Raw genomic sequence first — 19,307 nt, 5'->3', positions numbered from 1 at the left:
GAAAACATTAAATTGTTGCGATTGCCAAGACTCACACTTAAATTACAATAATTAAATTATTTCAATTGAAAAAACCTTATAATTTACTGCTAATGTTGTTAGAATCTATACATGCTATATGTCTCAATAAGTTTTATAGTGTATTAAAAATGGTTTAGTGTTGCTGTTTCGTTTAAAACATAATCCCCATCCATACCTTTTATCTCAAAACATTATATTTGGTTATAAAATGGAAGAACCCCAATTGAATCTTGTTTTCCTTTATACCTCCATCAATTATAATTGGAAATCTGTCTAGGAAGTTAATTATATAATTTTCTTTATTGTATTTTAGGGATAGTAGTTTATCAACCAGAGGAAAGATGGCACACAGAAGCTTACTTAAACAGAAAGTGGTTGAAAAGATTGGAAATATATGTGAACAAAAGGACAATTTGTTTACAATTGTCCAGAACTTTGTTTTGGAGGTAATTAAATATTTATAATTTATAATGACATTATACTTAAGAATTGAATGCTTCTTTTTGTAAATTTATTGGGGTGTAAAAGCGTTGACCGAAGTACATTTTGTATGAAGCGCGGAAGCGCTTCATTCTAAAAATGTACACACGGTCAACGCTTTTACAACCCTATAAAGTTACAAAAAGAAGCATTCAATACTTATAATTACATTTTTTAGCTATGATCATGAAAACACGAATTTTATATATTTTATTATTTAATTCACCTGTGCACTTTATTGTTGGAGCATGTGTTATCATGAATGAAAAGTTGTATTGAGCAATGCAACTGCTTACGGAATAACATGTGATGTGCAGTTAGCCAATCAGAATAAAATATTATAATGAAACATACATCTAATGTAATTATATGTTTATGATTAATATTATAGGGTTATGCATGAATATTGGGGAACATTGTCCCGAATAGAATTTTATATTGCACGAGCTTGCGAGTGCAATATATGTATTACGAGGGACAATATTCATGCAATAACCCTTTTATTGTATAGCAATATAGTATTTGAAAGTAAAAATTGGTTTAAACTAAGATTTTGTCGTTTTGTCATGAATTTTGAAGATTTATTGCACTAGTGCAATTTTGGCATTTATTGCACGCTAACTTTTGGTTACTTTCTGTGGGAAATATTATATTGCTATGCAATAATGATATTTACCAGTTTAATGTTATCTCAGTAACCATCACTCAATCAGCCATTTGCAAACTCAAGAATTTATTGTTTTAATTTCCCATGTATAATCATGATAAAATTGCAGAAACTTTTTCTACCTGGTCTTTGATTTAAAGGAAACTGGTTTCAGTGGTTCTGTCTGACTGTCCATAGTTCTATCTGTTAGTGAGACATTTCTTTCACTTTTTATGGCCCTGTAATTATGGCCCCATAGTTTAACCCTTGTCCGTCATCGCAATCAGTCATTCCATCATTCCGCAACAAACCATGATACAGACTTGTTCTCTAAACGCCTTCAGATATTTGGCTGATTTTTGGTATGTGAGTTAATCATGATCATTTACAGATCAAGTTTATGGTTTGGTCTGCTCCGCTAATTTTTGCTGAAATAACAGGCTTTGGACTTTGATAAATTGTTGAAAATCACTGTTAGACAGACTTTTTTTCTAAACGCCTTTAGATTTGTTATTGGGCTGATTTTTGGTATGTCAGTTAACCATGATGTTTTGATAAAATTTCAAATTCTCAATTTTTTGAGAAGGGGCCGTTCAGTTCGTTCCTATACATCAAGTTTTCCTAGAGTTTATTTTAAGGATATCATGCACAGTTTGCGACCAGATTGGTTCATTTTTAGACATCCATTGCTGAGTTATCACTGATGATTTAAGATAACACGATCTTGAACTTAAAACAATTAACATGTAAATGATTTGCAAAATGTATATATGAAACAACATTTTTATCATCTACCTCAAATTTTCATTTGTAATTATAATTTTCAAGAACCTAATTGAGATGGAACAACTACTAAATTCTTTTGATCTTATAGAGGATTACAAATTAATTCATATTTAAAAAACTTGCAGCAAACTTCCTTATCAATAAAATGGTAACTGTTCAATGCAGTTAGCAGAACTAATTGATTTTTATCACTTGTCTCAAATGTTCAATTGTGATTTTGCAAACACCTGAAAGCAAGACTGGGAGGTATCTGGTTTTTACAGGGTTATTCAGTGAAAAGTGAAAATTAGGCAAAATCTGGAATATTTTCCTCATAAATGCTGAACACAGGGAAGTGTCAGAATTATGAGGTTATCCATTTGCTGGCAAAAAGTATATTGTTCAAGACATGTGCTTCATGCTCACTTGGACATAGCGTTTTGGAAATTAAAAGAACAGTTACTTGTGGACAGGATACCCTTGTAGATTTTACTTTACAATAAATACCTGTTTAGATCTAGGTCAAGCTTTATATACCTTGTCTGGCTTTTTGCATCAAATTGTCATGATTTTGTGCAATTTTGTCAAGGACTTTCATTTAATTGCTGAATAACAAATTGAACCAGTCGATGATAAATAACATTGCTTTCCTGTAAATCATAGATTAAGCTGTAACTATGGCTGTTTAACCCATAAAAAGTGTTTTTTTTTTTTAAGTACACAGATTCAACATTTGATTTCGCAAAGTAGGAACAGTTTGAAATTTACACTGAAAATTATACATATTATGGCCAAACATTTCAAAAAATATTTTCATTTACTTTTTATTTCACTTAACAGGCCAACAAACAATGCAACAAGATTTTGGTTGAGAAAGATGACACATTTCTGTTAGAATCATACATGGAACTGATGAAGATACTGGACCAATGTTTGAACTCCTGTGTCATGTTAACAGCAGTGGCAGATACATTACAAGGTAAGGTTCTGTTGGAACAGATGAAGATACTAGTCCAATGTTTGAACTCATGTGTCATGTTAACAGCAGTGGCAGATACATTACCAGGTAATGTTAATTGGAACTGATGAAGACACTAGACCAATGTTTGAACTCCTGTGTCATGTTAACAGCAGTGGCTGATACATTACAAGGTAAGGTTCTGTTGGAACAGATGAAGATACTAGTCCAATGTTTGAACTCCTGTGTCATGTTAACAGCAGTGGCAGATACATTACAAGGTAAGGTTCTGTTGGAACAGATGAAGATACTAGACCAATGTTTGAACTCATGTGTCATGTCAACAGCAGTGGCAGATACATTACCAGGTAATGTTAATTGGAACTGATGAAGACACTAGACCAATGTTTGAACTCATGTGTCATGTTAACAGCAGTGGCAGATACATTACAAGGTAAGGTTCTGTTGGAACAGATGAAGATACTAGACCAATGTTTGAACTCCTGTGTCATGTTAACAGCAGTGGCAGATACATTACAAGGTAAGGTTCTGTTGGAACAGATGAAGATACTAGACCAATGTTTGAACTCATGTGTCATGTTAACAGCAGTAGCTGATACATTACCAGGTAATGTTAATTGGAACTGATGAAGACACTAGACCAATGTTTGAACTCATGTGTCATGTTAACAGCAGTGGCAGATACATTACAAGGTAAGGTTCTGTTGGAACAGATGAAGATACTAGACCAATGTTTGAACTCATGTGTCATGTCAACAGCAGTAGCAGATACATTACCAGGTAATGTTAATTGGAACTGATGAAGATACTAGACCAATGTTTGAACTCATGTGTCATGTTAACAGCAGTGGCTGATACATTACAAGGTAAGGTTCTGTTGGAACAGATGAAGATACTAGACCAATGTTTGAACTCATGTGTCATGTCAACAGCAGTAGCTGATACATTACCAGGTAATGTTAATTGGAACTGATGAAGACACTAGACCAATGTTTGAACTCATGTGTCATGTTAACAGCAGTGGCTGATACATTACAAGGTAAGGTTCTGTTGGAACAGATGAAGATACTAGACCAATGTTCGAACTCATGTGTCATGTCAACAGCAGTAGCAGATACATTACCAGGTAATGTTAATTGGAACTGATGAAGACACTAGACCAATGTTTGAACTCATGTGTCATGTTAACAGCAGTGGCAGATACATTACAAGGTAAGGTTCTGTTGGAACAGATGAAGATACTAGACCAATGTTTGAACTCATGTGTCATGTCAACAGCAGTAGCAGATACATTACCAGGTAATGTTAATTGGAACTGATGAAGACACTAGACCAATGTTTGAACTCATGTGTCATGTTAACAGCAGTGGCAGATACATTACAAGGTAAGGTTCTGTTGGAACAGATGAAGATACTAGACCAATGTTTGAACTCATGTGTCATGTCAACAGCAGTAGCAGATACATTACCAGGTAATGTTAATTGGAACTGATGAAGACACTAGACCAATGTTTGAACTCATGTGTCATGTTAACAGCAGTAGCTGATACATTACCAGGTAATGTTAATTGGAACTGATGAAGACACTAGACCAATGTTTGAACTCATGTGTCATGTTAACAGCAGTGGCAGATACATTACAAGGTAAGGTTCTGTTGGAACAGATGAAGATACTAGACCAATGTTTGAACTCATGTGTCATGTCAACAGCAGTAGCAGATACATTACCAGGTAATGTTAATTGGAACTGATGAAGATACTAGACCAATGTTTGAACTCATGTGTCATGTTAACAGCAGTGGCTGATACATTACAAGGTAAGGTTCTGTTGGAACAGATGAAGATACTAGACCAATGTTTGAACTCATGTGTCATGTCAACAGCAGTAGCTGATACATTACCAGGTAATGTTAATTGGAACTGATGAAGACACTAGACCAATGTTTGAACTCATGTGTCATGTTAACAGCAGTGGCTGATACATTACAAGGTAAGGTTCTGTTGGAACAGATGAAGATACTAGACCAATGTTTGAACTCATGTGTCATGTCAACAGCAGTAGCAGATACATTACCAGGTAATGTTAATTGGAACTGATGAAGACACTAGACCAATGTTTGAACTCATGTGTCATGTTAACAGCAGTGGCTGATACATTACAAGGTAAGGTTCTGTTGGAACAGATGAAGATACTAGTCCAATGTTTGAACTCCTGTGTCATGTTAACAGCAGTGGCAGATACATTACCAGGTAATGTTAATTGGAACTGATGAAGACACTAGACCAATGTTTGAACTCCTGTGTCATGTTAACAGCAGTGGCTGATACATTACAAGGTAAGGTTCTGTTGGAACAGATGAAGACACTAGACCAATGTTTGAACTCCTGTGTCATGTTAACAGCAGTGGCTGATACATTACCAGGTAAGGTTAATTGGAACTGATGAAGACACTAGACCAATGTTTGAACTCGTTTTGGTATGATCTTTCTAATTGTAATGACAAATTAGATTTTGACCCAATTTCACGGTCCATTGAACAAGGAAAATGATAGTGTGAGTGGGGTATCCATGTACTTTGGACACATTTTTGTTTTGTTTCGCATGTGCGTATGTTTGTTCATCTGTTCTTCTGTTCCATTTCAGATTAAAGTTTTTGATAAAGGTAGTTTTTGATGAAGTTGAAATCCAATCAACTCCACATTAAGTACACAGGTTCCTTATAGTCATGATAGTATGATCTTTCTAATTTTAATGCCAAATTAGAGTTTTTATTCCCGTTCCAATGTCCACTGAACATAGAAAATGAGAGTGCGGATGGGGCATCTGTATACTATGCCATGGACACATTCTTGTTTTAATATGAATGGAAATTGATCATCTTTGCAAGAAACTGAAAGAGGTGCATATACTAAGGAATACAAATTCCTCTGAGCATCTTGCATGTCTAGTTTAGATAGCCAATTGCAATTTTTGGTATATGCCGATTTCACCACTGTCATTCAATGCATTGTAAATTTTGTTACTGAACATATATAATAACAAATCTATATACATATTGGCTTTACTCTTTCAACTGAATCTGAAGTATTCGGATCATCAATGCAGTCCTCAGTCCACCAACTCATTTTAAGATCAAGTAAAATGAAATATTTTGGTAACTTTTTATTGTCACAAAAGAAAATGTTGCCATCCTTTCACCTTCTGGTGCACCACATATTTTTATTACATTTTAAGGGAGAGGTATGCCCTGCCAATTCATTTTTGTTGAGCCTGCAACTTTTGTTGCAGAAAGCTCAACATAGGGATAGTGATCTGGCGGCGGCGTCGTTAGCTAACTTCTTAAAAGCTTTATATTTAAGAAGGTTGAAGACCTGGATGCTTCATACTTTGTATATAGATGCCTCATGTTACCAACTTTCCGTCAGTTACATGTCCAATGACCTTTTCCTCATTTTCATGGTTCAGTGACTTCTTGAAAAAAAGTTAAGATTTTTTGTAATGTTAAATTCTCTCTTATTATAAGTAATAGGATAACTATATTTAGTATGTGTGTACCTTGCAAGGTCCTCATGCCCATCAGACAGTTTTGACTTGACCTCGACCTCATTTCATGGATCAGTGAACAAGGTTAAGTTTTGGTGGTGACCACATTTCATGGATCAGTGAACAAGGTTAAGTTTTGGTGGTCAAGTCCATATCTCAGATACTATAAGCAATAGGTCTAGTATATTCGGTGTATGGAAGGACTGTAAGGTGTAAATGTCCAACTGCCAGGTGTCATCTGACCTTGACCTCATTTTCATGGTCAAGTGCTTATAGTTAAGTTTTTGTGTTTTGGTCTTGTTTTTCTCATACTATGTGCATTAGGTCTACTATATTTGGTGTATGGAATGATTGCAAGGTGTACATGTCTAGCTGACAGGTGTCATTTAACCTTGATCTCATTTTCATGGTTCAGTGGTCAAGGTTAACATTTTTAGTTTTGGTCAATTTTTCTAATACAATATGCAATAGGTCAACTATGTTAGGTGTATGGAAATATTTTATGATCTATATGTCAGTCGCAAGGTTTTATTTGACCTTGACCTCATTTTCACACTTCATTGCTAAGTGTTAAGTAGTTGTGTTTTGGTCTGTTTTTCTTAATTTATAAACAAACGGTCAACTGTATTTGTTGTATTGAAGAATTGTTAGCTGTACCTGTCTGCATGGTTCATCTGACCTTGACCTCATTTTTATGGTTCATTGATCAATGTTTAGTTTTCTTGGTTAATGTTGAGTTTATGTGACAGTTGTAATAAAGCTTTATATTAGGACTATCAACATAATATCAATGATAAGTAAAGAAGGCGAGACATTTTAGCATGTGCACTCTTGTTAAAATTTTCAAATATATTGAAAATATTAAGATCCCCAAATCATGAATAAACAAATATTGTAGAAATCCAGGAGTGATCTCTATTTGTAAGAAAATTTCTCACAGTTTTTTGTTTAGTCTTTAACCAATCAGTTTTCTGTTCATCTAAAATTATATCACATTTTGTTATATTGTGGTCTTTTGTGGCTGACTGTATAGTATGGGTTTTACTCATTGTTGAAAACTGTTAAAGTCCTTGTATACATTTATACTTCCACCGATGTTATTTGGTTGGATAGTTAACCCGTTTACAATCATACCACAATTTTTATGCCCCACCTACGATAGTAGAGGGGCATTATGTTTTCTGGTCTGTGCGTCCGTACCTCTGTCCGTTCGTTCGTCCGTCCGTCTGTCCCACTTCAGGTTAAAGTTTTTGGTCAAGGTAGTTTTTGATGAAGTTTAAGTCCAATCGACTTCAAACTTAGTACACATGTCCCCTATGATATGATCTTTCTAATTTTAATGCCAAATTAGAGTTTTTACCCCAATTTCGCGGTCCACTGAACATGGAAAATGATAGTGGGAGTGGGGCATTCGTGTACTGAGGACACATTCTTGTTTATTCTATACTACTTGGAATCATCTCTGGACCAACAAAACTATGCAACATCCAATTAAAAGTCCTCATTGATCTACTAGATCTCATATTTTAGCCAATCAGATTCTTATCATCATTTAAAAAATGTACAGTTATGTTTCCTGATGTAAAGTAATACCAAACAAGTTCATTAGGTTTACATATTTTATTTTGACTTCTTTATTTCATAATACATGGTATCAATAATTCTTCAACAAATTTATGTTTCAGTCCAACAATGTGTTCAAATTAAAATCGTTAGAAACTCATGAAACTTTTACTCTTTCGAAATACATAAGATATTGAAAAACTTTTTTGAAAAAAAATCAAAATAATATATGTTTTACTTCTTTCTGGCATAAATGATATTAACCACTTAAAATGTGTTCTTTATCTTTTATAAACCTATGTACATGTGGTTACAATGATCTAGAGGAACAATATATAAACCAGTAATATATACAGTCCGCCAAAAGTTAAGCACCACCTGTTTTTATTGCACAGATTTTTTTTCAAATTTAAAAAATCAATTATTCCACGAAAAAAATAAAACAATCATATAGCAATTTTGTTTATGTATACCATAAACAAACCAGAAATGTAATTTTAGTCACTTATGAAGGTTCTATGCATGAAGGTTTTCCATTCATAGAAATAGTGTAAATTACTGAATTCAGAAACAGAATTCAAGTTTCACTTTGATTTTATTTTTCTACAAAAAATGATCACCCAATATTATTAAAACTTTCTACACATAAGCTTTGGTATGTTTGGCAATTTTAATGACAACATTTGAGTCAACAGCATGCATAACAACCTCACTTCCGGTAGAGTTTCAAAACACGACGTTTCATTCTCGGAATAAGCCTTCAAGCTTTAGTTTAGGAAATCTGTTGCATTAAACAACAAATACCACTTTTAAATCGACAAAATATTGTGAAGGTGGATCTCTGTGATTGAGATTTCCACCAATGGTATCTCAGACATGTTTGATAGGGTTTATGTATGGGGACATGGAAGGCTAACAAATAGTGAAAATGGCTTTTTGCTCTTTGGACTCGGTTAAAATCCTTGCTCTGTGTGTTCTAGCGTTGTCGTCCATGTACAAGAGTCTTGGCAATGTAGACGCAAGTGGGGGATTATTAAAATGAGGGACTAAAATGTTTTAAGGCTACAAATCTCTGTTTGTCTGTCCGTTTATGCTACCCTGCAGAACATGCATACCCAGCTTATAACGGTATAAGAAGCAACCCTGTACTGGAACACCACCAGCACTGAATGCAGTCCTTGTGCAAACATTGTTTTTGGTCATAGGCCGTTTTGTTTCCCCGCGAAATTCGTATTTTGGCGTCTACTGGCAGTAAAAGAAACTGACTACCATCTGAACAATGAGTGTTTTGTCAGCTTCTTATGTTCAAGCATAGATAGTCATTATCCCATTAAAACCTGACGGTGGAGTGCCTTCATGTAAGTACAGGTCTCTATACACCAAGACTTGCTCTTCAGTTGCCTCTGAGAAGTCGACTGACCAATGTATGAACACTTACACGACCACCTGGAGAAACTGTGTATTTGTAAACGCGCAGATGACATTTGATAAGAGGTTGCTTGACTGCTTTATCGGAGTTCAATCTTTTTGGTCGTAATTGATTTTCTTAGTGTATGTTGAAGGTAATTCATAACACCTAACATCAATATTTTTTCGCAATAGTTAAAAAAATATTGCCAGTTATATTTCGGTGGTGCTTAACTTTTGGCGGACTGTATATATAAACCAAATCCATACAATATTCAGAATACTCAATACCCAATTACCATGATTACATTACAGGTTGAGAAGAGATACATATGGTATGTAACCAAATATCTTGACCATAGCAAACTGATATATAACATCCCCTAAACAATTAAACAAACCCTGTTAGTCTTTATAAAAGCAGTCTGATTAAAATCAAACCTCTCAGAGGTTCCATTTTCTGATATGTTCTGTGATAAAAGATAGCAAGTGGGAGGTTTGATTTTAATCAGACAAATGGTCAAGGTACTTAGGTCATATTACAAAAAAATAATAGGGAATGTGTGCATGGGACACAGATGATGCCTTCAACTTGGCTTCACTTGCATATAAAGGGAGATAACTGTATAAGTGACGCTACCCAAATATGTACTTGATCTGCGTGTTGTGGTAAAAGCATTGTGTATAAAAACATTTGGTTGAGGTAAATTTAAGTTAGAGAACAGAAACGGAAATTCAGCAATTTTTATGGTTATGACTCAAACCGTTTTGGAGTAAGGGGCAAAAAGGGGGAAAACGAGGGTGTTCTGGTTAATGGACAATTACTTAATTACAGAACATAATTAAATAACAGTGTAAGGGAGGTAATTCAAATACAACATTTTGAATAACCTCCCTGACGCTGCTTATAAATTATGTATAAAGAAATGTTGTACATTTGTATTGTCTTAAGGTGATTAGAAAGGAGTATGTTCGATAAGGTCCTAAAATGGCCCCCTATTTTAGCGTAAATTTCAAATTCAGATTTATTGACCAATATCACGATAAATTATAGCTAATACATTGACTAGATAGAATAGAAGCCATTTTGTTGAAAATTTTACGTTTCTGCGTTTCATTATGACGTCACAAGTTGTACTCATATTGATTTTTCACGAAAAAATCAATGAAACTGGGTAAATTTCCAAAGATTATTTGACAGGAAACATAGAGCGCATACGTCGACAACAATGATCTTTTAAAATAATGTTTGTGAAGACATTTAACATGTCTTATTTGAATATTAAGCTTGTCGACGCCTGCGCTGTATGATTCCTGGTCATTTATTTAATTGAAATCCACCTGATTTTTTTTGGGGGGGAGGGGGAGGTTGAAAAAAAAATATTTCAGTTTGGGGGGGGGGGGACAGTTTGTTCTCAAGATTTCAGAAGTGAATTGGAAATTTTTGTCAAGGGGGAAGAGGGGGTAAAAAAAGAAAAAAAACAATTTGGGGGGGGGGGGGGGGGGGGAGACAACACTCCACAAAATACCAAATGACACAGAAATTTATAACTAAAATGACTATAGGTCATGATTCAGTCTTCAACAATGGGCAAAGTTTTTTCAGCATAGTCAGCTTCAAAAGGCCCTGTATGTTCATATGTACTTGCATACAGATGGACAAGGGTAAAACTAAATGCCCATCTGCTATTGGTGGGGGCATAAAAATTCAAATAGTTAATAAAGCAAGCAAATGAATATAGATCACAATATTTACAGATGATATACTTGTAAAAATAAAAAAAAAACACATATAAATGGAGATGTACATGGACATGGGATTTTGATTTTTTTTTCAAATATTCTGAGATGACAGGTAGTTAGTCATTTCTTTTGGTACTAGAGGATAAATAGGTTCTGATGTGTCCGGTTATCTCCTACAATTACATCATTGTACAAAGTGTTAAATTTATAATATCCTATTGTTAGGTGTGAGCATCATTTTGTGTCTTCAAGATGATTTCAAGTTGAATGCCAAAATCACTGTTTGTCAAATCTATAATATTTGGAACTATACTGACATGCATATGGCAGAGCAGAATACCCAATAAAATCCATAAAAAGCCCAATCATTTGTCATACACCTTATCGCTATTTGTCCGCCATTACTGAAAATCACACAGGTTCCCGTAAAATTTTGACGTCATAAAACAAAATATCTGACGCCACAATGGAAAAGTGATTGTTGTATGCGTCAAAAGTTTAAGCAGCCGGGTCAGCTGGGATTAGTGATAAGGTGTATTGAAGGAGCAAAATACCAATAAAGTTTCAAAAGTTTACTACAATTTCCTTAATTCAACTAAAGCAAACTATTCAAACTATTTCACTATTACAATATCTATGCTGATAGCATGAGCTAAAGTTTTCTGATTTCAAGTAAATGAAAAATAAATTGGGAAAAGTGACTCTACCAAAATTCAAATTCGATCTGTATGTTGTGGTAATAAACATTGTGTATAAGTTTTATGAAATTTGGTTAAGGCAAACCAACTTTAGTACATACATATGTACAGGCAGACAAGGATAATTCTTTATGCCCCCTCTGCTACAGCAGGAGAATAAAGATACTGAAGAATTTTCAACAATGTATCACATAACAAAAATAAGCAAAAACATGTACAGGATGTATATAAACATAATTTCTTTCCAAATTAAAAATTGTATGTTCGAATTGAAATATTTGGGTCAACAAACCACAAATATAGGGAAAAGTCATGAAATTTTGGTCATTTAACAAACTGTTTTAAACACAATTCAACTATACATACATGCCTTTAAAAAATTTGATAGATTTTGAAATTATACTGCATATAATTTGACTCATATTTTTAAAATCAACATAATAATAAATAATTAACACCTTACATGTAGAACATTTTCAGAGGGTTTTCAAGACAAAAATATAATCAGTTTGTGAATCCTCAATTGAAATTTATTCCAAACTATAACAAATAGCTTTAAATCTCCATTTTGATATTTCCTTCAACAGTTTACTTTTGATTTAATGCAAAGGAATAACATAAAGCAGTAGTATATGTACAATGTTAATAAAACTGTTTACAAGACACATATTTTGTTTTCTAATTAATGGAATATACTTATTTTTAATAGTCATACATGTGCAAAAACCTTGTATTAAACACTTGAACAATCTAAACTAGTGTAATCAAAATGTCAAAGTATAAGATAATACAGGATTCAATTGAAATAAGCTTTTGGTTTCTTGTTTTATTTGGTTTCTGTCTTATTCTTATAGAAAATATCCCACATTTCCTCATTTTCTAATTTATAAAATATCGATGGTATTTATGTTAATTATACCAAGAAACACTTGATTTACTTCGATCTGATTTTATGTCTCATGAAAGATGTTTATGTTGGAAATAAAATAATGGGTAACCAGTTTTCTCTGTTTGCGATTGTAATACAAACTACCATAATTGTCCATTGATTTTAGTCCTATAGTCTTCACTGGTTTATACTGTTTACAGCTCATTACAGATTTTAATTATATGAACTTTATTTTCTATGATCACCAGTTTTCTTTGTATGAGATTATAATGAATCACATCATGCCAACCTGGAGTGGATTGCAATGTCTTCACTGGTTTATACTGTTTACCATCAGATGACACATGTTGTACTGATCCATCAACACACCGTACATATAGACTGCTATCTTGTAGCGTAGTCATACTCTCAGGTGGTGATGGTAATGTTAGGGTATGATGTATGTCATCAGTATCACTGTACCAGTACAGGTTCTTGTAATCACATTGACTGTAGAATAATCTGTCACCAGAACCCTGAAACCTGTAAGGACCACAGTCAGTCTGTATTGTCTTTACCACCTCTCCTGTCTGATGATCTATGATATGTAGTCTCTTGTTACCACCTACAACTAACTTGTTGTTTATAGTTGTAATACCTCTCCCCCACCTCATTCCAGGTACTGATATTGATTTAAGTTTGAGTTTGTTGTGTATGTCATACATTTCTATACACATACTCCCCAACAGTGTAACAGCTACTGTAGAGTTGTTGACTGCTGTAACACTCAATGGTCCACTCTGTACATATATACTGTCTACCTGTGACCCATCTGTATTACAGATCAGTAGTCTCCATTGCCTAGGTAAACACATCACCAGTCTACCATCATCCATCATCACTAGATCTCTTACAATGTTAACACCAACTACTGATGTCAGGTTTGTCTTATGATGTAGTGTAAAGATAGACTTTCCTAGTTTGTAGGGTTTATTTGGTTGGTCAACTGAAACATTACAATATCAGTTTCAATATTCATTGATTAGTTAAAACTCAGTGTATATATTGTAATTAGTGGATTATAATTAAAATTGATAAATTGATAAATGAAGTCTGAAATATATTTCATTTAAAAAAAAACCAACTTTATAACTAAATATTTTTCTTGATTTAAAAAGAAAATAGCAGAATAATTATTTGTGTAAATATGTTCAACATACCTCGTTTACTAGTTTGATTTTTTATCAACTGTTGTAACACTTCCTGTAAAAAAAAGAAATGAACAAGGTGTGAATTCGTACAGATTATACTACCAATGTGGTTGTTATTTTCAGTAGCAAAGTCATTCAAAAAGCTTCTATATATTTCTTATTATACCCCATGCAACGAAGTTGCGGAGGGTATAATGTTTTTGACCCGTCCGTCCGTCCGTCAGTCCTGTTTCTTGTCATCGCAACTCCTCTCAAACCACACAACAGAATTTCACGAAACCTTTTCAGATAATAAGGACACACTAAGTAGTTGTGCATATCGACGGGAAATTGAGATTCAATTTTTTTTCTAGGAGTTACGCCCCTTTGAACTTATTTACTTTAATGTACTACTGCAACAGTTTGTCATCACAACTCCTCTCGCACCACACAACAGGATTTCACGAAACCTTTTCAGATAATAAGGACATACTATGTAGTTGTGCATATCGACGGGAAATTGCGATTCAATTTTTTTTCTAGGAGTTACACCCCTTTGAACTTATTTACTTTAATGTACTACTGCAACAGTTTGTCATCGCAACTCCTCTCAAACCACACAACAGAATTTCACAAAACCTTTTCAGATAATAAGGACATACTATGTAGTTGTGCATATCGACGGGAAATTGCAATTCAATTTTTTTTCTAGGAGTTACGCCCCTTTGAACTTATTTACTTTAATGTACTACTGCAACAGTTTGTCATCGCAACTCCTCTCAAACCAAACAACAGAATTTCACGAAACCTTTTCAGATAATAAGGACATACTATGTAGTTGTGCATATCGACGGGAAATTGCGGTTCAATTTTTTCTAGGAGTTACCCCCCTTTGAACTTATTTACTTTAATGTACTACTGCAACAGTTTGTCATCACAACTCCTCTCAAACCACACAGCAGAATTTCATGAAACTTTGTAGATAATAAGGACATACTATGTAGATGTGCATATCAACAGGAAATTACGGTTCAATTTTTTTTCTAGGAGTTATGCCCCTTTGAACTTATTTGCTTCAATGTACTTCTGCAACAGTTTGTCATCTCAACTCCTCTGAAAACACACAACAGAATTTCATGAAATTTTGTAGATAATAAGGACATACTATGTATAATGACAGGAAATTATTATACCCCACGCAACGAAGTTGCGAAGGGTATAATGTTTTTGACCCGTCCGTCCGTCAGTCCGTCCGTCAGTCCTGTTTCTTGTCATCGCAACTCCTCTCAAACCACACAACAGAATTTCACGAAACCTTTTCAGATAATAAGGACATACTATGTAGTTGTGCATATCGACGGGAAATTGCGATTCAATTTTTTTTCTAGGAGTTACGCCCCTTTGAACTTATTTACTTTAATGTACTACTGCAACAGTTTGTCATCGCAACTCCTCTCAAACCACACTACAGAATTTCACGAAACCTTTTCAGATAATAAGGACATACTATGTAGTTGTGCATATTGACAGGAAATTGCGATTCAATTTTTTTTCTAGGAGTTACGCCCCTTTGAACTTATTTACTTTAATGTACTACTGCAACAGTTTGTCATCGCAACTTCTCTCAAACCACACAACAGAATTTCACGAAACCTTTTCAGATAATAAGGACACACTAAGTAGTTGTGCATATCGACGGGAAATTGAGATTCAATTTTTTTTCTAGGAGTTACGCCCCTTTGAACTTATTTACTTTAATGTACTACTGCAACAGTTTGTCATCGCAACTCCTCTCAAACCACACAACAGAATTTCACGAAACCTATTCAGATAATAAGGACATACTATGTAGTTGTGCATATCGACGGGAAATTGCGATTCAATTTTTTTTAATCTTTAATGTACTACTGCAACAGTTTGTCATCGCAACTCCTCTCAAACCACACAACAGAATTTCACGAAACCTTTTCAGATAATAAGGACATACTACGTAGATGTGCATATCAACAGGAAATTACGATTCAATTTTTTTTCTAGGAGTTATGCCCCTTTGAACTCATTTGCTTCAATGTACTTCTGCAACAGTTTGTCATCTCAACTCCTCTGAAAACACACAACAGAATTTCATGAAATTTTGTAGATAATAAGGACATACTATGTAGATGTGTATATTGACAGGAAATTATTATTCAGTATTTTTTCTTATACAATTTTTTTTTCTTATACTTATTTTATTTCTCCAATGACAATGTGGGGAAGTGGGGTATGTGAGCGTGCTCACTAAGGTTCTTTAATTATTCAATATTTTTCCTTATACAATTTTTTTTTCTTATACTTATCTAATTTCTCCAATGACAATGTGGGGACATGGGGTATGTGAGCCTGCTCACTAAGGTTCTTTAATTGAATTAGTAAAGGTGTCGTAACATAGCTAATTGTTTTGATTGATGGATGTCCAATGGATTAGTCTTTACTATCCAGTAAGTGACACTATAATTAAATAAATTTATCTTATCTTATCTTCACTATCCAGTAAGATAACATATTAATATAATTAATAAAATAGATAATGGAAATGATGTATGTGTCAAAGATACAACAACCTGCCCGAAGAGTTAAAAATTACAGCCGAAGGCCACCAATGATTATACTTGAAAGAATACTTGAAAACATATTTATTTCCATACATCCATCATTATTGTGTCTAGTTTTCATGCCTAATGTTGATTATTTTCTTAATTGAAATAAGAATAATGTTCTAACATGTGCAAGTTTATCTGATACAATGTGTTTACAATTATCATTTCTATTTTTATATTGGAGTTCATACAAATGAAAATGTACATTGTATAAAATTTAAATTCATCAAAATTGAACAATTCAGATTGCATTAATTTCTGAGGTCAACATAAGAGATCTGTTTGCAGTTTCAATAATTTTTGTGTGCTTCATTGTCATTTTAAAAAGTATAAAGGTACATGTAGATCAAAACTGTAATCAGCAAAAATAATCAGAAATGAAAGATCTTCATACGCCAAAACCTACAAAAAATTAGAGGACCCTGGAGTTAAAACTGATGATTCTAATTCTAATAATAAATTAGCTTTACAAGCCCTACAAAAATTTACTTTTCATCATTTGAGTTCTGCTGGAAAGTTGTCTTAATGGCAATTATATCAAATCTTTTTTTTATATCTTGAATTTTTAAATGTAATACATGTAATATATATTTAATCTTCATTAGTGCAATTTTGGTAATTTAGTAATTCTCTTACAATACAAAACGATTTTGGGGTAGCCAAAAGTTATAATTTAAGATTCCCAGCATTTGAGAAATTTACTGCAATATGTCATCAACTGCAATATGTCATCAACTGGCCTTCAATATTGAACAAAACAAATTCCATGCTGCATAGCAATCTTTATAAGTATATGAAAAGACAAAAATAAACTAATATAAAACAAGAAACTAACAGCCTCATACAGATAAATGCAGGGCCGTAACTAGCCTCTTTTAATAGTGAGGCAAAATATATTCGCTGAGCTGAGCGAGGCAAAAAATTTTGGGCGAGGGGTCTTGGGGCCGCTTAAGGCCCCAGAAGCTCTGAGAAAAATAACGCAAAATCGTGCATTCTGAGCGTTTCCCAGACTCTTTCTTGCATTGAAACGGCTTAATTAATTTTTAGATATTTTTTTCGACAATCAGGTCCCAAAGCAAAAACAAAGGTTCAATGTAATTTAAGACTTTTAGGTATTAGAGACAACATTTAAAGACCGATATGTAGGATAAAGCAAAAATCGTAATTCTCATAATTATTAGTACCGTATCAGTCTGTCTGTTCTTGTCTTGTATTGTGATTAGACTTAGGTGATTTTTTTATGACTAGATTTAAATATAGTGACATTGCAGTATTATAATTTAAGTACTAGTACTGCTTAAGTCCACACTAGTGACCATCTTCACATTGTTTTACTGTATTAATGATTCTTTAAAAGTATTGTTGAAGACCATCCGGCAACTATCAAGATGAAGAGTAGGAACACAAACTTTGACCATTGATCATTTGTATTTTTTCTATGCATTGACTTTGTGTGCGATTATGTCCCCATACTCCTTTGTTATCTGTTTAAGGGTCTCAACACGACTTAATGCAAGTTTAACCTTTCAATGTAAAATGTGGCAATACCTTGGTTTTTTTTTCTTCAAATTATTTGATACCGGGAAATATGTGACCCTACTTTAATTCAAATCATGTCAGCTATCTAGTTTTATTTACAAGAAAACAAACTGTTTTGTATTCTTTGATATCAATTTCAATTATCCATGCAGAAAGGACATTTTTCTTGTGTCCACTGAGTAGCATCGCATGTTCTTAAAATATATTTCTCATACAATTCTGGACATCGGTGGACATGCAACATTGCAAAACCACGTTTACAAATGAAAATCAACACTCAAACTATAGTCATAAAGTAGGACAATAAATGAACAAAAGACAAACCCAGAACACAGAAGTACAAACAATAGACCATCAACTCTGAAAACTAAAAGGAAAATAAAAACATGGATAACGAAAAACATCCAGGGGATACACCAGAGAGTGAAGAGAACTTGCTTCTTGCAAGACACTTTCCGTGAAAACAATTTGATATGAAAACAACTTTTGGTTTCATTTTTTTTTTTTTTTGAAATTTTTTTCATGAGGCATTTGCCTCATTTGCCTCAATGTAGTTACGGCCCTGAAATGTATAAAACAATATACGAAAAACAAATTCGATATTCAGTAACACATGACAGCTTCTGAATTATAGGCGCCTGACTTGGGATAGGCACAGACATAATGCGGAGATGTGAAACATGTTTGTGGATGTCCAAGACCCTCTCTAAAAAGTTTTTTTTTAAATATGTTTCAAACTGTTAAACTCTCATTGGCTGAATTGAAAACACTTATCTGTACACAGTGCTGATACATATTATTTACAATAACATTATCTGTAATGATTGTTGTTATTATTTGTACATACCTCTAGTTTAGCCATTATTTTAGACTTTAACTGTAATGATTGCTGTTATTATTTGTACATACCTCTAGTTTAGCCATTATTTTAGACTCTAACTCAGCATTGTTGATGTTCATTGTACTCAGTATTTCTGTTGAAGTTAAATGAATGTCTGCAGTAGTTGCCCCTATGTTTTGTATTCTGGTGTCAATCTGAATAAATGAAATACTTCCACTCATTTTAAGGATCTATATTGTTACCCTTTTCTGTTATTTTGTCCTTCTGTCATTCTGAATTTAACGGTTGTCTAGAATCTGTAAACCACTACACACAGAAATTATGAATTAGAGCTTCTGGATTTTGTTTGTGACTATACATGAATCAGTGACACAGTTTCGAATT

At 33.6% G+C, this 19,307-nt stretch overlaps 2 protein-coding genes across 6 annotated transcripts in view; one reads left to right on the top strand and one right to left on the bottom strand.

Moving 5' to 3' along the window:
• Nucleotides 1-291: 291 nt before the first annotated feature.
• The window catches only part of LOC143084971 (uncharacterized), a 40,702-nt gene continuing 21,686 nt past the window's right edge, over nt 292-19,307 (top strand). The window contains exons 1-2 of one of the 2 annotated variants that reach the window (XM_076261068.1): nt 292-467; nt 2,753-2,891. In XM_076261068.1, the coding sequence (XP_076117183.1) occupies nt 363-467; nt 2,753-2,891 (244 nt within the window). In that variant the 5' untranslated portion in view covers nt 292-362. Of the gene's footprint in view, nt 468-2,752; nt 2,892-5,175; nt 5,228-19,307 lie in introns of those variants that run through there. The other variant, XM_076261069.1, reaches the window with a different exon arrangement.
• LOC143084972 (uncharacterized) overlaps nt 10,897-19,307 on the bottom strand; it is a 50,295-nt gene continuing 41,884 nt past the window's right edge. For 2 of the 4 annotated variants that reach the window (XM_076261070.1, XM_076261071.1), the window contains exons 3-5: nt 18,992-19,117; nt 13,935-13,977; nt 10,897-13,720 (exon numbers count right to left, since the gene is read on the bottom strand). In XM_076261070.1, the coding sequence (XP_076117185.1) occupies nt 12,930-13,720; nt 13,935-13,977; nt 18,992-19,117 (960 nt within the window). In that variant the 3' untranslated portion in view covers nt 10,897-12,929. Of the gene's footprint in view, nt 13,721-13,934; nt 13,978-18,929; nt 18,956-18,991; nt 19,118-19,307 lie in introns of those variants that run through there. The other 2 variants (XM_076261072.1, XM_076261073.1) reach the window with 2 other exon arrangements.

This window comes from Mytilus galloprovincialis, chromosome 8 (assembly GCF_965363235.1).
Source record: "Mytilus galloprovincialis chromosome 8, xbMytGall1.hap1.1, whole genome shotgun sequence".
Lineage (NCBI taxonomy): Eukaryota > Metazoa > Mollusca > Bivalvia > Mytilida > Mytilidae > Mytilus > Mytilus galloprovincialis.
The sequence above is the reverse complement of the archived record's forward strand: the minus strand, read 5'-3'. Positions and strand labels throughout refer to the sequence as shown.